This window comes from Branchiostoma lanceolatum, chromosome 17, assembly GCF_035083965.1.
Source record: "Branchiostoma lanceolatum isolate klBraLanc5 chromosome 17, klBraLanc5.hap2, whole genome shotgun sequence".
In the NCBI taxonomy this organism is placed as follows: domain Eukaryota; kingdom Metazoa; phylum Chordata; class Leptocardii; order Amphioxiformes; family Branchiostomatidae; genus Branchiostoma; species Branchiostoma lanceolatum.
This window is the reverse complement of record NC_089738.1, coordinates 15,655,293-15,679,648: the sequence shown is the minus strand read 5'-3', so window position 1 is coordinate 15,679,648 and position 24,356 is coordinate 15,655,293. Positions and strand designations below refer to the sequence as shown.

Genomic DNA, 24,356 nt, shown 5'->3' with positions numbered 1-24,356 from the left:
GATTTTAGCATCACTACACGTAGGACGCCTTTTTAGAACATTGTGTAGAAATGAAAACTATTACTATATATGATTAGTTATATAATATTTACAAAATATTCATTATAATACAGTGCGATACGTATCAGCATTCATATCCCTATTACTGCTAGATAGAAAGTAGATTGTTATGTTTGTTTCGGTGAAAGTAAAAGGTCATGAAACTCTGGGTTCCAAATACTGTACAACAAGTCCTTTCGAGTTCTTTGGAAATAATGGTTCAGACTACAAGTTACACCAAAACAACATCTCTTTATTGGTTTCCATTACATTGATTACATAGATACACATGCGTTAGGTAACATTAAGATTGAATTACAATGTAGAGTGACGTGACCTGACGTAAGATCAGTTGACGTTGTATCGCATCAGAATTACCTGACTGATAAAGGGATAATCATGGTGGTAACTTAGGGCTGAATGTATCACAGGAAACAATCTGGTACAGTATACAAACAAAACTTCCATACGTTATGAAATATGGATAAATCTTCTTGTAGGACTGTTCAATATACAGCATCGATATAGATTACAATGATTACAAAACACACGATCATGTCTTGCACAAATTCATTTCACTTACAAACTGGAAAATTCTAAATTGTACCCACATATCCATATGTTTATGTAACAGACGTAGCTTTCTATTTCCAAACAGCCATCATCATCAGATTTCTATTCGATAGAAGTGCTATGGTGAATGAATGGTTCTCGGTAGTATATACAGCTGTAAGTGAATTATACAGATTCTGAACAGCCTGACCTCAATAATAACAGCATCCCATAATCTCTCACAGGTTTGAACAGACCATCTCATAAGATACTACGTCACAATCTCCACAATGCCTTCAACATATATCACTACAGTTTACAATTATGTTTTCCTATTGCTTGATCATGGTAAGAACACCTACGGAATTAGTTATTTTTCTGTCTTGAATTTTAACCAGAAAATACCTTAAAAACATCACGATTACAGGTTGCTTTAATATGCAGGTTCAATAACTTAAATATAGATTTTACACTTTGCCTACATCTTGTTCTTATTGCCTATTTTCGGAAACTGATGAAAAACCCCGTCCACAGTGTTGGCGAGGAGTTGGCATGTCGCCTATGTACGTCCTGTAAAAGAATGACCCAACACATTTTAAATCCCCATGACCATGTTTAGAATGTGGAGTGTCTTGGAAAAGTTGTATGTTAGTGCCAATAATGATTTAACGTGAATAATCCAGTGAATGAAGACACACAGAAAGTTATGGCGATCATACGGTAGGAATTAATAGTACGTACCTGGAGTGACTTGACAGATGAATGGCACACGTTGTTCACAATATGCACTGTACCATTTGTATTTCTTGGTGGGGTCGTAGAAGACGCATTCCCTTCTCCTGCTGCCGGTCTGTGGTTGTCCCGGACCCCAAGAGGTGTAGTTCCCGAGTGCAGTACCGTCCATCCACTCAAAGCTTCCTTCTTCACGCCAATCGTGCAGGCCGAACCTCACATACACCCGGCTTGTGAACGCTGCGGCCTCGTGTAGAGAGATCAGGAAGGCGTTGGTATCAGCATCTCGGGGCATGGCCAGGGTGCCACCCAATTGACGACAGATCGCAGCAGAATCCGTGAAGCTCTTACGTGCGGTAAACACTTTGTAGCAGATTCCGCGCCACATTTTAAAGCCTTTGATGCAACCTGTGTAAGAACATTTTGCAACAGGCGTAATAAATTGTTATTGACATTTGTATTAACTAAATTCCATGAGCTATAACATGTCATTCATTGAGCTGAGCAGTGCGATATATCACGTTTGGAGATATTATTTGGGTGTGTCTGCATGTCTGTCCGTCTGTCCGTCTGTGTGTGTGTGTGTGTTTGTGTGTGTGTGTGTGTGTGTGTGTGTGTGTGTGTGTGTGTGTGTGTGTGTGCGTGCGTGTGCGCGTGTGTTCCCGCATATTTGTGGTCAGCATAACTTAGGAAGCACTCGATAGGCCCACAGGACCACTTTCCCCTGGACGTCTAGGTGGCTCCGTCACTAGCCATATGATAAAATCTCATGATGGTGAATCAATTCTACTTTCTGACTCTACTTACGTTCCAGCTTGGTTAATCGTTGGTCGTTGATACTGCTCCGCGCTGCAACCGCCCCCACCTCGTCAGACAGTATGTCCACCTTAGCTATATTTACAAAGAAAGAACATGGCCATCGCTGAAAACAATGCGTATGAGTTGAACCTCATTGTTGAAACTAAACAATTATCATGCAAAATGTCAACTTGCTTTTCAAAACATTACCGCGGGCAGATTAAACTAACATATTAAATAGAAGTAATAAAATGTGCCATACCTGCCAAATAAGGCAGCAGTATGGTGATGATCAGAGCGAACACAAAGCCTGTGATTGGCCTAATTGGCAACAGCTTGCGTAGGTGGCAACACTTTGTCCTCTTAACGTTACCACCGTTAACGTCTGTCGGTAGAAGAAGAACACAGTTATTGATATGTGGGATGAGCCGAATTAAACATTCGCAGTGTTTTTCCGTGTTTTTTTGTGGTGACCTCTCAGGTGTAAATGAGTACCTAGCTTCGGTTAGGGACATCCCTCGGATAGGACGTTAAATGGAGGTCCCGTGTTTGTGGAGACACGGGTCCTTCCCGGTGTGAATGGTTCAAAACCTACAGTCCTATGGCCGCACATGGGTTCGGCCATAGTGATAGCCTCCGGCTAGTTGGGCAACCCTGGCATGTACATGCTGAACCAATAAATACATACAAAAAGTCAGCCGGGGTTACCAATCACTGAGACTGAAAAACGTTTACCTTCTGTGGAGGAGTACAGCGGGTTGGGTACGTTCGCAGCAGCGTGCGCACGTGCCCGCCAATCGGCTTGGGGTTGCTGTGTGGGCTGCGGCTTGCGTGCGGTCCCTACAAGAAAATGTCGAAATCAGCAGTAGCTTATGTCCAAGCAAGTAGTATGTGTTACACAATCTCTCGCTGTCAGCTGCAGGGGCTGATCGGGCCTCCGCCCCGAACACTCGCAGACTCGTCCACCCATCTATTTTTACTATCTACTTAACCAACAACGATTCAAGTATCGACAAGGTGAAATGTCTATCTGAATAAATCTTGTCAAAATATTTAGGAGTCACAAAGAACATCCTACCTGTTGTGTCAACAGTCTGGGGCTGCGGTCCTCCTAAAGCCGACATGATGCCGCTTGTCAAGTTTCTAAGAGCCACACGAGCACGTCCTACCTCAGCCAGGAGCTCAAGTTGTTTACGCAAATCCGGAGACCCAAGCAATTTATCCCTTTACTGAAAGATATTAATGATAACCATTATGAATAAGACCAAAATATATTCAAAATGACACAAGAAAATATAATGTCCTTAATTATTCGGATGAATTGTCTCGTATCGTCTCGTACCTCAAGGACACTATTACATAACATAATGTCCTTGGGATAGCTAATAGCTTTGGTCGGTAAAAATTAAAGGCCGCCTAAACAATATCTATTGCAACAACTTTTGGGCTGCACTATGTCATTCATTTTTCCATTGTCTGTCTTTCTTGTGTAATTTACGCAAAAGGTGTGACTTGAGGTCCCAGACCAAAGTATTTTGCCCTTTACTGAACGAAATTATGTAAGAAGTAGAGATCAAAGAGAACCATTGTGAATCAATATCCACAAGACGAGACGCTTTATGCTAATAACTAGGGACATTACATATAATGTAATGTCCTTGGTTACTCAAATGAATTGTCTAGTATCGTATCATATTCCAAGGACATTATATATAGCATGATGTCCTTGGAATAGCTAACAGCTTTGGTCGGCAGAAATTGAAAGCCGCATAAACAACCAATTCTCACAACTTTTTTGCTGCAATTATTATTCGTTTTTCATTGTCTGTCCTGCGTGTTAAAACGACGGAAAAGTTGTGACTTCAAACACGAGACCCAAGTATTATTGTCCTTTACTGAACGAAATTAAGAAGCACAATAACAATGCGAAACATTGATAATTTGTATCCAAGACGAGACAATTCATTTGAATAACCAGGGACATCACATGTGGTGAAGATAATGGCATGAATTATCCCATATCGCCTCATATTCCGAGGACATTATATATAATTCATGTCCTTGGAATAACTACTAGTAATAGCTTTGGTCGGTAGAAACTGAAGGACGCCTAGACAATATTAATCCAACCCTCTCACCTTTCTTTGTTAAAAGATCACGTATTTTAATTTTGCATTATATAAGAGGCTTAGTGCTGTATGCTCTCTCTCTCTCTCTCTCTCTCTCTCTCTCTCTCTCTCTCTCTCTCTGACGTCTTCCTCACACCTCTGTTGTCTTGTTGTTTGTACTGTTCTTTTCCTATCAGTTTACTTATAAGTTTCTTCGGAATATTCATGGCCTTTCGATCAGATCAGTGCCAGCGATACAAACACATCTGCCACGACTTCTATACTTGCGAAGTAGGCATACTGACAGAAACATCTCATGCGCTTTTAATAGTGATGACATTTAAGCGAAATATTTTGCAGTGGGGTTATGTATTTTTAACAAAATACGTCTTAAAACGATGACAAAAACAGTATGGATAAGATTGATAGCATGTATGCCTAATAAGCTAGCTAATATATATTTTTTTCACACTCAGTACGAATTCCAGAAACGTTCCTGTAATGAAATGGAAAAGTGTAGCTAAGTGTTCATGCATATGTGTAAAAAAGTCTATTGTATTTAGATCGATTTCTTCTGCTACTAAGAATTAGCCTCTACCAGGCCCCGCGGATGGATGGATAAATAGTAGAAATTGGCCAGATAGAGTGAATAGTATGCTAAGGGAGTCGGCTACGGAGAGAGGGTCCAATATGCCATCCACATCTAGAGGTCCCAAACTGTAACTTCTATAGCGGACTAACTTCTCTGGCATGATGTACGTCTATTTGGCCAATTTCTACGATTTTTCCAGCGACATGTGGAGCCTGGCAGAGGCTAAGTAAGAATAAGTTGCCAGCAAATATTTGCTTTCTTATAGTCAACCATTAACTAAAGTTACTATTTAACTTTCTCGGGCGATCCTTATTTGCGCTGGTATTCACCACACAGCTACTAGTTATATACTGCTTGTAACGAGGATAGTACGATGTCTGAAATGCTGGAGAGGGTTACTGACTATCTCTACAACATGTTGCCGAGTAACGAAGAGGCTCTTGTGCACACGCTCGCCTACGTTATGCTAGGGCTGTCTGTGCCCGTGTTCTTTATCACCACATTCGTCAAGGTGGCCGAGTATGGCCGCTACGCCGTGAAATCATCGTGGGAGCTGCCAGCCCGGGTGGCGTGGCTGTTCCAGGAGCTGCCCTCGTTTGCTGTTCCAGTGATACTTGTGCTGTCCGGCCGTGCTGCCAGGATGACACAGCTGCCTAATCAGGTGCTAATGGCCATGTTTGTGGCACACTACTTCCAGAGGTAAGTCATAGGCCACTGTCCTAAGACGATCGTCGTACGTCGTGCAAAGTGCCTCGTGTAAACCTTAGCTAGTTCCTCCTGTGCCTGCACATTTGGCAACAAGTTTCCATGCATAAGTAGTTCTGTCGGTTGCTGTGCCTTCAACCTCTTTCAGAGGATACCAATGACCGACTAGATATGACGAAAATATTTCTATGGGGGCATTTTCTCGGTCACATCATAAGAGTCTGAAGTGCTAGTTTGGAAATTCTTTTATCAGGCTGGTCAATCACTGGGTAGGAAAGTTCTGTGTATACAACGAAAAACAAACACATGCAGACCTGTATTATTGTCCTTGGGAAGGTAGCAGACCGACACGCTGGCAGGGAATTGTTATTGACTGCGTACAAAAAATGTTGCCCTGCTAGTACCAAATTTAACTAACGTTAACTGTTTGAATTGCAACAACAAAATACTCGTGGAGCTCTAAGCAACGATTGCTGGTAAAGATTACAGCTACTGATATTACTACCACGGCATCTAAATTATGAAATGCCCTCATTATATAGGGACAGAATGTATCAAACATGTATCTATAGAAGACGGTGAGATTTCTGTAAACCTCGGCAATAATTGTAAATAAATTTCTAAAAGGCATATAAATAAAAGACTTCCCCGATGTGCATTATACAACTAACAGCATAAAATCATGTCCATAACACTTGACTTTCAGGACATTCATCTTTTCGCTTCTGATCCGCGGCGGGAAGAAAACGCCGTTCCATATCTTCCGTGACGCGTTCATGTTCTGTACGTATAACGGATACATGCAGGGCAGATACCTCGCCGAGTTTGCGCACTACCCCGATACATGGCTGGCCGACACGCGGTGCATCGTGGGTAAGTAAACATTCTACAAAATCCGACCTTGGCCTTCCAGGGAAACGCGATTTAGAAAGTGTTTGCAATAAACTTGTATGTGATCTGAGCCACACTTTGTCACAAATCACGCTCCGGAAAAAGAATTTCACCTTAGAATAAGGAAGAACATCGCTGTATTACATCTACATGTGCTACTACTTTTTGGTGAATATATTGCATTGGGAAATACATCAACTCACTTAGGAAATAACGAAAAATATCGTACACAAGTTTAAGAAATAACAAATTTATCATCGCATTAAAAAGAAATGCAGCATTATTTGTTTTATTTATTGATTTTGGGACTTTTCTGGACATTCCAACATTCCTTCCCACCTTTCCATCAGATCCGCGTCAAGTTCTATTCTGTAGATTACAGGACAAATATTTGGTTGCCAATGGACTTGTAGCTATAGTTATGAACTTGTAATCTCCAGGCATATCTACCGGTGGTAAGACAGTGTCCATGGGCCGAAACTGCAGTGTCCGTCCGACTGGCCACCGGTCGCCAGTTGACCAAAACAATATCCAACTGGCCACCGGTGATTTTACATATTGTTTCGGCCCATGGATACTTAGCCTGGAGTCCTGCCTTGTTAGCTTTGGCCCGCTGCCCAAGATCCGCTAGCCGCCAACAGTTGTTGGACTCCAGGCTAATGGATACGGTCTTGTCACGGGAGATCTGTTTGGAGATTAGCGAACTTGTGTATTACATACCTCGCTCCAGGCATCGGCATGTTCCTGGTGGGGATGGGCATCAATCTTCACGCGGACCACGTTCTGAGGAACCTTCGGAAGCCTGGAGAGACAGGCTACAAGATCCCACAAGGTAGACTGCTTTACTAAGATAAAACAAAGAGAATGATATAATCAGTGATAATGCATTTAGTAACGATTATATCAGTAGGAAGACTAACAATTAAACTTCTATTTGTGACTACGGGTCTTAAGGTTCTCTAAAATTGTACACAGATAATGACAATGAGTGCCTACAACCGTTTCGGTATTCTTTTTGCTACCTTCACTGATCATGACTAGATCTACTTTACACTGCTAGCTAGTTGGCGGTGTGAGAAGAAGACTGTTGTCCCAAACTTGACTGATGTTGTATATTCCCTCGCTCACCACATTACATGACTGGAGTATTTCTACAACACATGAAAAGATTTGGAAAGAAGTTGAGAGTCTGTTTTCCGCAAAAATAAAAGTGCTTATCCTTTTTTTCTTAACCATATCACAGGCGGAATGTTCACCTACGTTTCCGGTGCCAACTTCTTCGGTGAGATTGTTGAGTGGACAGGTTTCGCCATCGCCTGTTGGTCTCTCCCGGCGGCAGCCTTCGCGGTCTTCACCGCGTCAAACATCGGCCCTAGAGCCTACCGCCATCACAAGTACGTACAATCTTAATTCACGTATTTGTTTGTAGCAGGATGTTACTGTCATTTCCAACGCAAACAGCACAGCTTCTATGACGTCATTCTATGCAGATAAACACGTGACTCATTTGATTCGAGGTTGCAGAAAGTCTATAACGTCCCCCGTCTCTATCATAAGGGGCGTTTGTAAAGCCCTGGTGTTTTCTAAGTCTTTATTTGTATTAGCCATCCATACAGACTTTCCCATTTACACTGCTTTCACAGTTGATAGGCAGTTCAGCATCATGTTACAAAATTCGAGAACCAACTTATCAATACAATGTGCCTTTAGTACTTTTAGTACTTTGTTATGTGGTGTAAATGATTACAATTGACAAAGATGTTTCTGTTTTACTTAATGTTACAATTTCGGCATGTTGCTACCTTGAATACGCAGTCTATCATCGCTGCAAGTACTAGGCAACTTGAACATTTACACAATGAGTTTTGCTTTTGGCAGATTTAATAACTATAATTGAATTTTTCTTTTAAAAAAGTACTATTCATTGCATGATGGGAAATCATATATAATCAAAACCTTACATGATAAAATAGATATTGCAAATAAGTTATATACAAGTTACAGAGTGAAGTGTGCAAAATATTGCACCTAGATTTTCTAGTTTGTTCCTAAATGCTTAACATATTCTCTTATATTTCTTGATGTGCACAATGAATAAATACATACAGTAAAAAGATACAATAGCTATATACAATAAATACAATATCAACTTCAGGTATAGTTCTAAAACTGCATTTACATACTTGATTACCTTGACACATGCACATTTTTGGCAATGGTCTTAGAAAAATAAAACTAGTTGGCACACATCAAACTCTTCGGGCTTAGCGGCCCTTATAGCCCCTACCCAATATATTGGGTAGGGAAGGAAGGTGATCATGGTCAAAAGTGGTCAACAGGACGTACTTACATTAATTTCTCCCCATTTTTTCTGTAATTTTTCAGTTAACATTTCAATCAAATATTTCATTCAAAACTTTTTGCTGCAGTTTTCCATTGCCCGCCCTTTTCTCATAGGACCTGTCTGTTACAAAGAGTCTGAAAAAAAAGGTAAAGATCACAGTCTATAGAGGCAGTGGGTTCTTGATCCAGTCCTGGTCGCTGTATTGGGATCCTCCCCAAGATTTTTGCCTCCCCGCCGAAAGTCTGGTACATTCTCAAGATCGCAAGATGAAGCCAGGAATAGAATCTGTGACCTACGTCTAGCCTGTGTCCAGCCTACAGAAAAATTGTTACATTTTGTTACTTCTTCTATTTACAGATGGTACCTGCAGAAGTTTGACAACTACCCGAAGAGCAGAAAAGCAGTCATCCCCTTCCTCATCTGATACTAGTAACATTGCCAGAACAGGAATATGATATACAACTGTATACAATTATCTTTCATAAACACTGAAGAGCTCCAACATGTGCTTTGCACTTACATGTCATGTAATGTAGCTGAAACCAATACGAAAGTATATGTACTTGATTATTGTGTGTCTCCTAAGATGCTTGAGACAAAAAGCAACATTTTTGACAATTAGTACTGATATTGAAATGCAGCTTTACTACAACTCGCTTGCATAGCCAAACATGTTGGGTACTTTCATGTGCAGATGGAGGTTTAACGCCTGAAGGTCCTCCATACACAGGGCCACAGGCCCCAAATGACGAAGTCTCATACTATACATCATACTATTGCCATTATTGTTGATTGCCTATATGCATCAAATTGCAAAATCTATGCATAACTAGAATGCTTTTTGTTACAATTTCTCCATATTTTTACATATAGATGTACATCAAACAGTACTAACATGAAAATGTACACAATATATGGAGCACAATCTTGTCACAATTTCTCCAATGATTGCAACATACACATCAAATAGTACTAGATATAAAAATGAACAATATATAACGTTACAGCATGCCTATCATTTCTACAATATTTCTAAATATAAATATTAAGTAGTACTTATGTGCAAATGTGTACATATACGACATCTATGACAGAAATATTGTCTGTGTTGACAACATGACATTATCCCTAGCACTGAACACTTCTAAAACCAGGCAAAGTTATTTTCCCCTTCTTCTTCACATCTTCCTCTGGACCGATGTTTAACTTCTGAATCAGTTCCTTTTCTGCTCTTAGTGGGTGATATGCCCCGTTGGTACAGGCCATGTTTACGTACTTCTCATAGTAGTGGCATCTCCGGGTTTCTCTGACGGAGGGGATGTACTCGTACACATCTACTGTGTCACACAGGGACAGTAGGAGGTGGATACCTGGATATGGTGCATGGAATGAATCAGTATGATACTACATGTAAAAAAAGTATGTTGCTTTGGGAACACTGATTCGTTGTGGACAAACAAGTACAACGTGTAGACACAGGCTCTACTCTTTACCCTCCCTTGTAAAGGTGGTCTGTTCACATGCTCAGTTCTGATGCTGCTGTAGTCTGACAATGGTGCTGACTGACATTGTAATGTCACAGTAACTTTGCTTCAGTCTAAAGGGAGAATGAATGATAAATCATGATTAAATGGTTGATGCATATGAGGGCAGTATTGATGGTAATTGACCTTGACTGAGGTGGCATTGATGCAAAAATGCCAGACCAGTCCAGCATCAATGCAGCACCAGTTCAGTATCAATACAGTATCAATGTGAAAGTAATCCAAAATAGACACATTTTTTAAAAGAAATTAGACCCACCAGCTGATACAACAAACTTCAGTCACAACCTACCAATGAAGCCTGAAGATGGTACATGTCTGATGATCTTCTCTCTCGTGTTCTTGTGTAGAACCTCCCACAGTTCCCACAGGTACCGTGGGTCGATGATGTACAGATATTCCCAGGGAGACGCACGTCTACGCTTCTCGTAGGCGGGAAATAGGTCGAAATCTGGCTTCTTATGCCACTGTAGAACACACAAACATCCAGATTCACCAAGAGTAAAATAATTACAATGTCATGTACTTCAATATGTCTTGAAACTGCTTCATTAAATGTGCCACTTAAGACATGTAAAACCTTAGTCAATGTGCTGTGATTTCTAACTCTTGCTGGATTTTCATATTGCTGCTTCTTGTTGACTTTTACTTTTACTAAGACACAAATCTTCTTTCATGTCAAATGACGTTGAGTAATACAGAGTTACAATTAGAAAAAAAATTCAATTTGATAATGTGCTACAGAGGTAGCCCTGGAAGTAGACAATACAGTTCAGACTGAGAAGACAAGTGGCTCTGCTTTTTTTCACAAGAGACTCAAACCGAGTCAAAGTGGGTTAAAAGCTATATGCTTACAATAGCTCAAAGAAAATAGACAGTACTAACCTCCACCATTGTCTCATTATACAACATGGGGTCCCACAGTACCATGGTGACATTACGGTACCGAGGATCGGTGAACCAATGGTACCTAGAATGCTTAACGACTATCTGTGAGTTCATGAGACGCATGGTGGTCTTGCTCCCAACGTCAGACTTGTAGTCTATTGAGGGTGCATTGTTGTACCTCAGCACTGCATCGTGGCAATCTAAGGTATAAGAATATCAAAATCCTTTTATTTCTGGAAGTAAGAAAATCTCATTGCTCAGAGTAGTGTTTTTACACATATATGTTTGTGTATCTTATTACTCTCAAAGCAGAGGATGGGTTCCGGCAGGTTTTTGACGTGTTTTTAGGCGTTTTTGTCGGCCTTTCTACTTTTTCATTTTTTTTTCTCTATAAACCCAACAAGGTTTATGGGTTTATAGAGACAAAAAAAATGAAAAAGTAGAAAGGCCGACAAAAACGCCTAAAAACACGTCAAAAACCTGCTGGAACCCATCCTCTGCTTGGAGAGTATATCTTATAGCTCTGAGGTATGACTGACCACTTAAACTATGTTGAATTTGAAAAGTGATGGTACAAAATGAAAAGTTTTTTCTCCATATACCATGAGTGACGTCTGTCTATTGCAGAAGAGGGCTGATCTAGTGTTCTAGTAGCAAAGTCTTTTTTTAATCAATTGAACCTCTTGTAATGGCATAGGAATGGTTGGGCTGTTAACTTTCTACTGCTGGAGGAGGGTTAGCTAAGCTACACTGTTAGGACATGACAGCAGCCAATAGCACTTGAGCAGCAAAGTGTCAAATTTAGAAAGTTTAAAATGTAAAAAGCACCGTGTACAAAATGATGTACAAAACGACTATTATACTGGTGGGCATATGGACTACTAAGTATCTAGTACAAATGTACCAGCTCAGAAAAAAGACATATTTATGCCATAGTACCAGAGTTATCAATCCAGAATTGAGGTGTTTAAAATTTTGTTTTTCTCTAGAACTATAAGAACATGTTGCCACCAATCACTGTAGGAGCATCCTCCATCTTTAAACAGCGCCCACAGTTAGATATGAAAAGGTTATTAAGTGTGACAGGTCGTTAGTTGTAATGCAACCAGCTGCAGCTGCACCAAGCTGGTGTGTTACGCCGTTGGGTGGTCATACCGACTATATCAGATACAGATACACCGCTCACCTATGTCCTTCCCTAGCTGTGAACCCAGCATTGCTCCAGAGCTCATGACAGCCGCGCAGGTGCGAAAACCACCTGCATACAGTTGCAGCAGTCCCGGCCGAGCCTCGATGTCGCGGTACCCCAGCTGTTTCCACGGAGGCTCATTGGTCGGCAGTGTACGGAACCTGGCCGCGGACTGGAGACTGCAGAGAAGACGTCTGGCTTCGCTACTGAGGAACTTTCAAAATATTACCTGGCGTTAGAAAAGTAGATATGATAAGGTGGTAAAAAAAGGTACTAGTAAAGTCCCATAGCCTTTTTGAGACTAGAGGCAGTGGGCTGTTGTACAATTAATCAACTGTGTCTACGGCATGGTATTGGAAGTTGGACCCCAACCATCTCCTTCCACCACATTATACGTGTACCTCCTCAACGAAACTCATGTGACCATTTACACCTTGGTGGAGTGAGGGCCTTTCCCAAGGACACAACATCTGGCCATCAATGCTAGGAATTAAACCTCTCAATCCTGTGCATGCCTTGGCCATTGATGCCATTTAGCTGTAATGGACACACAGAAAACCATGGAAGCCCCTTTGATTTGATTTTACACTGGGATGACGTTACATGACATTGTATCATTGTTTTTAGATTTGACTTGTTCTCCCAGACTCTACAGCCAGCATATCATTAAGTCTGGTATAGACTAAACAGAACATGTGCCTCAACTGGTTGGGATACATGCCGGTACATTTGTTGTCTTCCCATTCGTTGTTGTTGTTTTTGATTTCGTTGTTACTGTTGTTTTGTTGTCTCCCAAGCCATCTTGTTTTTCCATATGTCTAGCGTACGCTGGTGTCCATTTTGCCCTGGCCTCCGTTCTGACCGTCTCGATGTGGAAGACATGACGCGTTACATAGAAGCAGAACACGGCAGTGATGGTAACCATGGTGACAAGGACGAACAGCCATTTTGTCGCCATCCTAGCATGAGGGAAAACAAAAGAATTATCAATGATGATGATAACTCGTTTATTTGCAACAGACTTTCCTGGCTGAATTTAAAGGCCCAAATTCAACATTTAACGGCCCAAATTTGTAGTGTTTTATGAAGTTATATTTCTTATGTGTCTGATAGTTGTGTGTCTGCTTGGTACAGATCGTATATTTGGAGGCGCGTGCCGTCTCTACGCAGTGACCTTCTATTCAGCGTTTCCATCACTATTGTCCAAATTCTGTTCTTCGCCAAAGAAGAAATGAATATGTACATGTCTATCATGAACCTTCCTTATTAGCATAGTCAGTGGTCACAAACACGGCGTAATTATGCATATGATTAGATCAATAAAGTATCAGTGCGATGTAAGGGCGCGTGCGATGTTAGGGCGCCCCCCGTTATATGTATTTTTCAACCCGAATAAACAACTTTCGGAACACTTTTTTCCTAACTTTTCAGCATAACGTGTGGCAATTGAAAACCCGAATAAGCATCCAGTGCGAGAAAGCCTGTCGGGAAGCGTAGAAACCTGTTCTGCTCTATTCAAACGGAGTTAGCAGCTATGGTAGCACATGCCTTCTAATATGAAAAAAGTGTAACTAATTACATATAACTTTCTACGTCGCAATACAAACATTCCTCAAAGATCTAGAATTTGTACATTAAAGAAATTCCCACCTGTGAGGTACAAATCGGACGACACTGATAGAGATATCTAAGTGCTGATCCGCCACGTATTACTTCTGCAAGCAAAATGAAGTCGAACCTGTCTGATCGCTTTGGAGCTTATTGTGAGTAAATCCGGGATTATGAGAGTTTCACCTCTGACATATCAGAGTGACAATGGATAAACCGTTCAGCTTGCCGTTGAGCGAAGTAGACAGTGTGATGTGGTTTTCGATGGTGCAACTGATTTGTTTTGTGTGCATTGGGTAAACAAATACTTGAAGTACGTGCATCATAGAGGGACCATCGTAAGGTCTCGGGAGAGGTTATTATTATTATCGCACCCAGGGTACTCTGGTGATCTTTGCTGAGCCCTTTGCTTGCGTTGCCTTTCAGCACAGTGCTCTGGTAGTACCACAGTATACTTTGGGGAACTTTAATAGGAGAATTCATCGTGGACATGATGTCGGGAGGCACTCGCTTGTGGATTGGACCATTTTGAAATCAGCCTTACGTCTTACGCAAAAGGGCATGCAGGCCCTCATAAAACACCTCACAGAAAGTTCCAACTCATACAGTACAGTGGGGCTAGTTACAGGCTAGCCTCTGACAACATTTCTCCAGTTTCCCCGATGCGAAACAAACCTATTAGGTGTCTGGCTGGAACTAGGATCAACCATTACACGCCTTCCATTCTACAGTAGCAATGAAAACATTCCTTAAAGATCTAGAATTTGTACAGTAAATGTATTCCCACCTGTGAGGGACAAGTCGGGCGACAATGTTAGAGATATCTTATCGATGATCCGCCACGGTATTACTCTTGCATGAAATGAAGAAGAACCTGCCTGGTCCCTCTGGAGCTTATTGTGATAGTCACGTCTGACAGAGTGACATGCGGACATGATGATGAGAGGCGCTTTACTAGCAATTTATGGATTACGCTTTGCGTTGCATTACAAAGGTAACTGTTACAGTTTACGTACTAGAAAGCAAGCGACCAATTACGTGTTACGGCTAATGTACTGATTACGAATTACGTTGATTTGGGGCGACTGCCTACGGATTACGAAGACGAAAAAGGCTGCATTATGCATGCAGGCCCTCTGCTATGGTTGTTACGTGTCAGTGTAAGTTGGTGCGTACTGCATGTCAGCTGATCTGATCTCTGCCACATGTGTTTACTTGACTGGACGACAGGATTGCAAAAAGCCCATGCAAATGTGTTGTACTATCAATGCGTTATGAATAAAGCTATGGTAAAATGCGTCCTGTACGTGTGTAACAGTGGGGATCAACCTCCACTAACTGACCAGTCTAACTGGTCCGGACCTTTTAGCCTAGTGGTTAGCGCGTTGATTTCCCAAGCCGTGCGGATCGGGAATGGCGTGGGTTCTAATCCCGGGATCGGAGTGGCGTACTCGCCCCTTTGGGTTTTTACATGTGACTTAAACTTGAAAGAGGACACAGTACAAGTCCCAGACAAACTTGGAGTAGTCACTGTAACTAGAGGGCTTACATGCCCCTTTTACGTAATCGGCCGTTTTAATTTTACGTAGAGCGTTGCCGACCACTCCATAATTTAGCGTAGAGCGTAGGGGAGGCTTTCTGAATTTAGCGTAAAGCGTAGGGAGGCTTTCTGAATATTGCGTATTACGTATATAGCCGGCCCTCCGAATTTAGCGTAGAGCGTTGTCGGTACCCCCCCCCCCCCCCATGCAAGCCCTCTAACTAGTCTATTGCCGTGTCATGATCACCACTGACGTATTATCCTTCACTAGACTGCGGTACGTAGCGACATCGCCGAGTCCTAAATTATATTTGTTTTATTCTTGACTTTATAATGAGAATGTCATGTAAAAGTCTCATACTATACATCATACTATTGCCATTATTGTTGAATGCCTACATGCATCAAATTGAAAAAGATGTTCGACATTTATGCATAACCAGAATGCTTATTGTTACAATTTCTCCATATTTTTACATATACTTCAAACAGTAGATCTACTAACATGAAAATGTACACAATACATGTATATTGCAGCACAGTCTTGTCACAATTTCTCTAATGATTGCAACCTGTACATCAAATAGAACTAAATAATAAATTAAATATAAAAATGAACACTGTATACAGCAGGCCTATTGTTTTTACAGTTATATTTCTAAATATACATATTTTAAGTAGTACTTATATGCAAATGTATACATATACGACATCTATGACAGAAATTTCTGTGTTGACAACATGACATTATTCCTAGCACTGAACACTTCTAAAACCAGGCAAAGTTATTTTTCCCTTCTTCTTCACATCTTCCTCTGGACCGATGTTTAACTTCTGAATAAGTTCCTTCTCTGCTCTGAGGGGGTGATATGCCCCGTAGGTACAGGCAATGTCCGCGTACTTCTCATAGTAGTGGCATCTCCGGGTCTCTCTCACAGAAGGGATGTACTCATACACATCTACTGTGTCACACAGGGACAGTAGGAGGTGGATACCTGGATATGGTGCATGGAATGATTTCAGTATAATATCATGCTGATTTAGGAAGGCTGATATTTGGTGATATGAGGAGGTACTAAGTTCTATTCTTTAACAACGTCCCTTCCCAAAGTGGTCTGTAGTGTTGCCCTAATATGCTCAGTTCTGATACTGTCTGGACATGTAGTCTGACAATCGTGCTGACTGCCATATTGTAATTTCACAGTAACACTCATCATACTTTTCTTCAGTCTAAAGGGAGAATGAATGATAAATTATGATTAAATGGTTGATGCATTAGGGCAGCATTGATGCAAAAATGCCAGACCAGTTGAGCATCAATGCAGCACCAGTTCAGCATCAATGCAGTATCAATGTCAATGTAATCCAACACTTCACACAACATTCTTTTAAGAGAAAGCAGACACACCAGCTGATACAACAAACATCAGTCACAACCTACCCATGAAGCCTGAAGATGGTACATTCCTGACAATCTTCTCTCTCGTGTTCCGGTGTAAAACTTCCCACAGTTCCCACAGGTAGCGTGGGTCGATGATGTACAGGTGTTCCCTTGGAGACGCACGTCTACGCTTTTCGTAGGCGGGAAATAGGTCGTAATCTGGCCTCTTGTACCACTGTAGGGCACAGAAAAATTATTCAACAAACTATGGCGTATTGACAAACACAATCTTTTTTCATGTCAAATGACATTGGGTAATACAGAGTCTAAGTTGAAAAAAATTATACATACTGTAATCACAATAAGTTGCATATCATGCAAAATGAGAAGATCAAGTGTATAGTGGCGCAGCACACTTTGACGCTGTTTTAGACACAGTGCATAAGAGATTGTGTGCATTTGTATGTGGTGTCTGTGTGGCATAGTGGCAGAGCGTCCAGATATGAAGCAATGAGATTGGTTCAATCCCCAGGGTGTACCCAGACATGTCTGGACATGCACCCAGACGTTGTGCCCTTGGGAAAGGCACTTAACACATATTTCCCATGTCCTAAGTAGGGTTTGGGTTGGCGTTAGGAAGGGCATCCAGCCAAAAAAAGACTTGCACTTGATGAGGAGTCTAGGGGCTCCCCCATCCATGTGCAAGCACGTCCAACCCCCATATGATGGGGGATAAAAAAGACATTAAATTGGATAGAGGGATAGAGAGAGAGATAAGAGACTACAAGTGGTGCCATTTAAGCATGCTGAGCCACCCACCTACAAAACAGACGGTACTAACCTCCACCATGGTACCATTATACACCATGGGGTCCCACAGTGCCATGGTGACATTACGGTACCGGGGATCGGTGAACCAGTGGTACTCAGAATGCTTAACGACTATCTGTGAGTTCATGAGCCGCATGGTGGTCTTGCTCCCAACGTCGGACTTGTAGTCTTTTGTGGGTGCATTGTTGTACCTCAGCACTACATCGTGGTAATCTAAGGTTTAAGAATAACAAAATCCTTTTATTTCTGGAATGAAGAAAACCTCACAGCTCTTTATATTAAGCTATTAAAAGTACAAAATATATATTCTTTTCTCCATACACCATGAGTTACATAAGTCTACTGCAGAAGAGGGCTGATAATGATATAATTTCTTGCAGCAAGGGAGCTTGCGGCGAACCAGACAAAGCAGAGAGAGTTGAAGAAAGACTGATTGCAGCTGCAGGGTGTTCAGACTACTGCAGCAGCAGAACACAGTGGACTACTAGCAAAGTTTTTATCAAATTTCCTCTAATGGAATAGGAATGGTTGGGCTGTTAACTTTCTACTGCTAAGCTACACTGTTAGGACATGGCAGCAGCCAATAGCACTTGGGCAGCAGAGGGTTAAATTCAGAAAGGTTTGACTGTTGTGTAAAATTTGTGCAAAGCTAACCTATGTCCTTCCCTAGCTGTGAACCCAGCATTGCTCCAGAGTTCATGACAGCCGCGCAGGTGCGAAAACCACCTGCATACAGCTGCAGCAGTCCCGGCCGAGCCTCGATGTCGCGGTACCCCAGCTGTTTCCACGGAGGCTCGTCTGTCGGCAGTGTACGGAACCTGGCCGCGGACTGGAGACTGCAGAGAAGACGTCTGGCTTCGCTACTGAGGAACTTTCAAAATATTACCTGACGTTAGAAAAGTAGATATGTTAAAGGTAATATTCATGTCAGCATATTTACTATAGTCTGGTAGAGACTACTATCACTAATCAGTATATGTACTTTAACTAGTTGGGATACGTACTGGTACATCTGTTGTCTTCCCATTTGTTGTTGTTGTTTGTGATTTCTTTGTTACTGTTGTTTTTTTGTCTCCCAAGCCATCTTGCTTTTCCCGATGTCTAGCGTACGCTGGTCTCCATTTCGCCCTGGCCTCCGTTCTGACCGTCTCGATGTGGAAGACATGACGCGTTACGTAGAAGCAGAACACGGCAGTGATGGTAACCATGGTGACAAGGACAAACAGCCATTTTGTCGCCATCCTAGCATGAGGAAAACAAAAGAATATCAATGATGATGATGACTGATTTATTTACAACAGACATATACCATTGCAGCCTTTCCTGGCTGAATTGGGGAATGAGACAGAGCATTCCTTACAATTCATTAAAATTCATTCAATAACTGTACAATTCTTACAATAACTCTACACTTCATTCAAAAGCTGTACTGTGACATAAATTCATTCATGGTGAGCAGAAAGATAGTTGGACTGACCCATTTCAGTAGGAGAAGCAGCGGTTATGCAGCCATGTGTTGGTTTGAAAGAACAAGAGGCTGGCTAGTGCCAAACTGCTATAGCTACCACGTCTATTAATCTAAAGCTAGCAGCTGATTTTAGCAACCAATCACGGCAAGAGGAAAGTAAAACGCAGCTCATTTGTATAGCTATTAAACAAGACCACAGAACGCCCAATTGCCATGAGAGCTAATATGCTGAAGGGCTGATGTGATGTAGGATTGTACCGTGACCGACATCTAGGCAATATCTACAAATGTAGTATGACCAGGACCAAAGACAAAAACAGGAAGTTCTGCTGCAGTACCATATTCAGTCACCAGGAGGCCAAAAATCGCCCTTGACTGTTACAACAAGTAAGATAGCTGTTAGCACCCCCTCCACTTATGTAACCACTTAGAATAGCCCACCATGAATATGGAATAAGGAGTACTCTAAAAAAGACAGCTTGAAGTAATACGATCTCTTCTCTACCTGAACTGGAGCTGAGCACACACCGTTGTTTACCTTACTAACACAAGCTTAGAACACAAGGTTATTGCAGCATCTACGATCTCTACCTTATGAGTCACTACTTAAGTATTATATATAAAGGATAAAGCAACATTGACCACCACGCCCGTATTAAACACCTATCAACATACCAGATATTATCACAATTATTTTTACATCCAGAGGTCACCCATACCCCCCCCCCCCCACACACACACACATCATCATCATCATCAGACAAACATATTCTCACAAAAAGTGATGCACTTGACCTATATGACCACATTTAATATGCTTATAATAATGCTGCTATGTAATGAGAAAAAATGATTCTATCCAACGTTACCTATCACTGGCAAGGTGGTAAAGACACCCTGTGCCATCTCCCACTGGACACGTCTGCAAATTACGTCACATATCGACAAAGATCATGAACTTTTATGACCAGAACATGAACAGCTTGCATCTCGCACAGAAAGACATTGCCGCAATGGAATCTACCATTCTCTCCAAAGGTAGTTTTCCTTAAATACTAAACCATAAAGGAAAGAGCACTTATTGTCACGATGACTAAATCACAGGTTGTTTAGTTTAATTGTATTCCCTCTTAGTGCTTAACAAATAATGGAAAATTACAGAATGATTTTATTTTTGCAATTTTTTTCGCCCATCCCCGTAGAGGAATAAAAACTTCGGGGTCAAGGATAAAGAGGGGTCAAATATTGATAATCTCGGTCCCAGAACAGCTTGTTGAAAATAAAATGATGTCTAGTAAAAACGATTACCAATTCATCGATTATTTTTTCTTTCCTTCTTTAATGATATAAAGAACCTTAGCGCCTTAGCGGAAAAAGCTAAGTGACTAAAACATCTCATCATGTTTGTATCCTTCCCACGGGGCTCTGAGTACGAGATTCAAAGATGGCTGCCGCTGTTCCCGAATTGTTTGTCCGGATCGCCGGTGTTTCTGGTGCCCTAGCCGTGGCGTTAGGCGCCTATGGGGCCCATGGTTCGTGCAGATTATACCTATGATATAGGTTATACGATATGAAGTCAAACCATGGAATGTTATTTTCGTGTAAAGTCGGAAACTTGTCCGGAAATTCCGCCCGTCTCTCCGGCCGACCCCCCTCCCTCATAACCGAGCGAAACCACGACAGAAACCAACTGAAAGAGCCCTAAATCTAATAGGCTAGATGCCAGACTGTTTCCATGGCCTACACAGGCAAACTCGTCGGCTATAAGGCGAACATGTCCCCAGAGAAATTCTACAACAACCCCCCGATACCGATATAGCGAGTTAGACTCCGCAATCCGCACAATAGATACTGTGGTGATAGCCGCGGCGACTGTTGGAGGGCTTCTTTTACTTGCAGTCTTATACATTAGCTAGTCCTACCTTGCCGAAAACTCTACTGTACTTTACTTATCATAAAGGTCCCGGCTAAAAATTTAAAGGAAGTAAAGATAAGTCAGTCCTGGAATCGCTGAAATACTCATTTCTGAGGGCCTGCATGCCCCTTTTACGTAGAGCGTAATCGGCCGTTTTAATTTAACATAGAGCGTTGCCGACCACTCCATAATTTAGCGTAGAGCGTAGGGAGGCTTTTGTGAATTTAGTGAAGAGCGTAGGGAGGCTTTCTGAATTTAGCGTATTACGTAGCCAGCCCTCCGAATTTAGCGTAGAGCGTTGTCAGGACCCCCCCACGCAGGCCCTCATTTCTACTCACATGACTTAAGTTTAGACCTACTACCTTAGTACCGAGGAGTCAGGTTTCCCTTTAATTAGAAAAATTACTTCTGCGGAGTTAGGTCTGATTATCACGAAGAGTGAAAAATTGTTAATCAATGTTTTCCAGCATTCCGGGGAGACCTTGGGGAGAAGAATGTGAGTACCTAAAGCTACGCTGCTTTGTTTTATGTCTAGGTTTACTACGATACGTTCGAACTCAGATTTTGTCATTTTTGGTGGATACTTTTCATTATTATCTTGCTCTCAACTGACAGGCCCAAAGGCATACCTGGGGCAGAGTAAGATCTTGGGTAAATCCTATGTGACCAACTGGCTTGGGCAATTCATGCCAATCATCATTACCAAATGCCAATGACACAATTTACATGTATATCATATATGGTGACAGACACTGAACCAAGACTGCTTTCACTCACTAAGCCTAATATGGGAAAGAAATTGGTAAAAATTGTAAAAATCGTTGATTGAAAAAAAAATCTTTAAGTTCTCTTCTCTTCCAGACATTTGACACAGGCAACAGATACCACCTCCTGCACAGCGTGGCCCTGTTGGCGGTCCCTCTCACACGCAGGCCACTGCTGGTCAGTCATTTTTAGTGGATGTACTTCTTTCTTGAAAACTTATGCGTATCTCCCCCTAAACAAATTGTGTGCTTCATACCGTACTTAACTAGTCTTAAGATGTAACTTGATGTAAATGTAATACTCATACATCGCTTGACACTTTCTGAATACTTGCTGACTTAACCCTTAAGCTGCCAGGTTTTTTAGCCAAGTAAAAATCAAAAATGTTCGACCCCTGACCTCCCTCATGAAACCCGTGAAACACCCGGCGGGACTGGCAGCTTAAGGGTTTTAAATGGGCATTTATGCACTTACTTGTAACTTATGTTCTTGTGTAGTTTTGCTTGATCCTTGCATGATCCTGACTTATGTTGAAAGTTGTTTCAAAGTTGGTACTTAACTGCAGATCTCATCAACTTATGCAAAACAAATATTCAGTAAGGTCTTCATCAAGTGTTGATCACCGACAGACAGAATCTGATTCAGTCACATCATTACATTTCTTTTCATAAACCTTCTCCCTGCTGCTTAACTCTGTAAACTAAACAGAGAATAGGGTGCCAAACAGCTACTTCAGTGTGTTACTAGTAAAGGTTAATTCACACCAACTGAAACCATACATCACTTATGCTAGCCCTTATTGTAATAGTGATTAGGATGGCAAGTTTTATTCCATACCTCTATTTTGTATCATATTTTGATAGTCGTTGCCATACATTGTAGTATTGTACCGTGTACAATTGCCGTGCAATAAAGTTCTTTTATGTCCCTTTTTCCGACCACAGGCCCAACCAACGGCCGATAGAAACAGGGTATATGATAAGAAGGTTACAATTTTTTTCTTTTCATCAACCCTGCTTCTCCAGGTGGGCTCCCTGCTGGGCGGTGGGATGCTCCTGTTCAGTGGAGGGTGTTACCTGAGCTCGCTGTTCGAGATGCAGTCCGCTGCGAAGATAACTCCCATCGGAGGGATGATGCTCATAGCCGGCTGGCTCTGTGTGGCTCTCTAACAAATGTTTGACAGCGCTTTCACAGTTTCACATTGCTGTAGTGTAGAGCTGTACCTAAACAAATTTTAGGTGAAGGTACAGGTATAAACAGGTCTGGATCTGTACCTAAACTACAGGTTCAGGTATTTTGGGCCTGTACATAGTTGATTTTACTGGTGCTGTACAGGTGTACAGGTACACATGTACAACTTTACATTGCTGGAATGAAAAAATAAACTATTCTCCAACTCAAAGAATTTGACTCACTGGAATTTTGATTGATGAACTGAGATGAACTCTCATGCTTATTAAAAGTTATTACTTTTCTGCCATGTTGGTGTCCCAATTTGTATTCATGATCAGTGAACATTTTTGGATCTCTCAAATATTAAATCATATATACAGCTGAAAGCTTGCAATATATTCATGATATGATAGGGGGCGCTGTGATACTGTCCCCAAATTTGAACCCAAAGATTTCTTTAGGCCATGTTTAAATAGCTCGAATGTGATGGCAAACATATTCTATCTATCTGTGTCTATCCAAGAAGAACAGAATGCTTACCACCTACGATAAGTTTGCTGAGACAAGATAAAACAATAAATCTACAAAGGCTCATTTCATAGAGGTATGAGGTCTCCGAACTCTTGTTTAATCTAAACATTCCCACGACACTCTACAACACATGTTGTTAAAGTACCTACCTGCATGCTCTACACCTTCAAAGATACAGCATTTCCTAATAAGGAGAAGATTTACTTTATGTCACAACATGAATAGACAGAGAGTGTCGTGTGTAATAATCTGGGAACCGTTTGGGTTAACATACTTTAGACAATCTGACCGCATGTTCTGAGTATATGTCTGCCTTGTCATATAATCTATCTATTCTCATGTTCCACTTAATGATATGTACGTCAAAACCTGACCCTTTCCTATTGTTTTTGTCCTTCTATCAATTTAACTACATTCCACAAACCGCTAACAAACAAAAGGATGTCGAGTATGTCATGGCGAACCCAGGAAATTATCAAATTTCGGTGTCAGGCCATTTCACTTTTCTAACTCTAAGACACCATTAGAAACATTGCCCAAAAGTCCACAAGAAAGCAAGGTCAATACTTTTATATCTTCATCCTATCAAATGGAAATTCCAGCATCAATGTGAAAGATAGACTGACTGCTAGTACCCATTGTTAAGTCCTTACCTGAGACTTTAGTTGTCCTACACGTACCTTGGACTTCCTCGAAACATATAGGTCAACAGAGACACTGTTTATTGATGCTTTTTCAAAGAGATCATCATCATCATTGGTC

At 41.4% G+C, this 24,356-nt stretch overlaps 4 protein-coding genes and 1 long non-coding RNA gene across 5 annotated transcripts; 2 read left to right on the top strand and 3 right to left on the bottom strand.

The window, feature by feature from the left end:
• Window positions 1-285: 285 nt before the first annotated feature.
• Window positions 286-2,626, bottom strand: LOC136423285 (uncharacterized). The gene is made up of 3 exons (XR_010753731.1): window positions 2,384-2,626; window positions 2,131-2,214; window positions 286-1,731 (listed from the first exon to the last, which is right to left on the bottom strand). It is a non-coding gene; the product is annotated as an uncharacterized lncRNA (long non-coding RNA).
• Window positions 2,627-5,120: 2,494 nt separating this feature from the next.
• Window positions 5,121-9,234, top strand: LOC136422788 (3-oxo-5-alpha-steroid 4-dehydrogenase 1-like). Its single transcript, XM_066410663.1, has 5 exons — window positions 5,121-5,520; window positions 6,233-6,399; window positions 7,148-7,249; window positions 7,661-7,811; window positions 9,119-9,234. Exons 1-5 carry the CDS (start codon window positions 5,195-5,197, stop codon window positions 9,183-9,185), a joined length of 813 nt encoding a protein of 270 aa, XP_066266760.1. The 5' UTR covers window positions 5,121-5,194; the 3' UTR covers window positions 9,186-9,234.
• Window positions 7,994-14,344, bottom strand: LOC136422789 (beta-galactoside alpha-2,6-sialyltransferase 2-like). Its single transcript, XM_066410664.1, has 6 exons — window positions 14,033-14,344; window positions 13,104-13,341; window positions 12,380-12,596; window positions 11,191-11,393; window positions 10,598-10,772; window positions 7,994-10,131 (listed from the first exon to the last, which is right to left on the bottom strand). Exons 2-6 carry the CDS (start codon window positions 13,338-13,340, stop codon window positions 9,890-9,892), a joined length of 1,074 nt encoding a protein of 357 aa, XP_066266761.1. The 5' UTR covers window position 13,341; window positions 14,033-14,344; the 3' UTR covers window positions 7,994-9,889.
• Window positions 14,345-15,831: 1,487 nt separating this feature from the next.
• LOC136422787 (beta-galactoside alpha-2,6-sialyltransferase 2-like) lies at window positions 15,832-20,241 on the bottom strand. Its single transcript, XM_066410662.1, has 6 exons — window positions 20,080-20,241; window positions 18,747-18,984; window positions 18,397-18,613; window positions 17,753-17,955; window positions 16,972-17,146; window positions 15,832-16,525 (listed from the first exon to the last, which is right to left on the bottom strand). Exons 2-6 carry the CDS (start codon window positions 18,981-18,983, stop codon window positions 16,284-16,286), a joined length of 1,074 nt encoding a protein of 357 aa, XP_066266759.1. The 5' UTR covers window position 18,984; window positions 20,080-20,241; the 3' UTR covers window positions 15,832-16,283.
• A 366-nt stretch (window positions 20,242-20,607) lies between these two features.
• LOC136422786 (transmembrane protein 256 homolog) lies at window positions 20,608-23,091 on the top strand. Its single transcript, XM_066410661.1, has 4 exons — window positions 20,608-20,742; window positions 21,593-21,621; window positions 21,987-22,067; window positions 22,916-23,091. The coding sequence occupies exons 1-4, from the start codon at window positions 20,655-20,657 to the stop codon at window positions 23,057-23,059; spliced, it is 342 nt and encodes a 113-aa protein (XP_066266758.1). The 5' UTR covers window positions 20,608-20,654; the 3' UTR covers window positions 23,060-23,091.
• Window positions 23,092-24,356: the final 1,265 nt, after the last annotated feature.

Bases quoted from the DNA above. Each gene is read 5' to 3' on its own strand.
- LOC136422788 (XM_066410663.1), top strand. From the start codon at position 5,195: ATGTCTGAAATGCTGGAGAGGGTTACTGACTATCTCTACAACATGTTG. The intron at 5,521-6,232 runs GTAAGTCATAGG...CTTGACTTTCAG, and splicing joins GTGGCACACTACTTCCAGAG to GACATTCATCTTTTCGCTTC. The intron at 7,812-9,118 runs GTACGTACAATC...TTCTATTTACAG, and splicing joins AGAGCCTACCGCCATCACAA to ATGGTACCTGCAGAAGTTTG.
- LOC136422789 (XM_066410664.1), bottom strand. From the start codon at position 13,340: ATGGCGACAAAATGGCTGTTCGTCCTTGTCACCATGGTTACCATCACT. The intron at 11,394-12,379 runs GTGAGCGGTGTA...CTTATACCTTAG, and splicing joins ACAGCTAGGGAAGGACATAG to ATTGCCACGATGCAGTGCTG. The intron at 10,132-10,597 runs GTAGGTTGTGAC...CACCATATCCAG, and splicing joins ACCATCTTCAGGCTTCATTG to GTATCCACCTCCTACTGTCC.
- LOC136422787 (XM_066410662.1), bottom strand. From the start codon at position 18,983: ATGGCGACAAAATGGCTGTTTGTCCTTGTCACCATGGTTACCATCACT. The intron at 18,614-18,746 runs GTACGTATCCCA...ATATTTTGAAAG, and splicing joins GGAAGACAACAGATGTACCA to TTCCTCAGTAGCGAAGCCAG. The intron at 17,147-17,752 runs GTTAGTACCGTC...TGTGCCCTACAG, and splicing joins ATAATGGTACCATGGTGGAG to TGGTACAAGAGGCCAGATTA.
- LOC136422786 (XM_066410661.1), top strand. From the start codon at position 20,655: ATGGCTGCCGCTGTTCCCGAATTGTTTGTCCGGATCGCCGGTGTTTCT. The intron at 21,622-21,986 runs GTGAGTACCTAA...CTTCTCTTCCAG, and splicing joins GAGACCTTGGGGAGAAGAAT to ACATTTGACACAGGCAACAG. The intron at 22,068-22,915 runs GTCAGTCATTTT...CTGCTTCTCCAG, and splicing joins TCACACGCAGGCCACTGCTG to GTGGGCTCCCTGCTGGGCGG.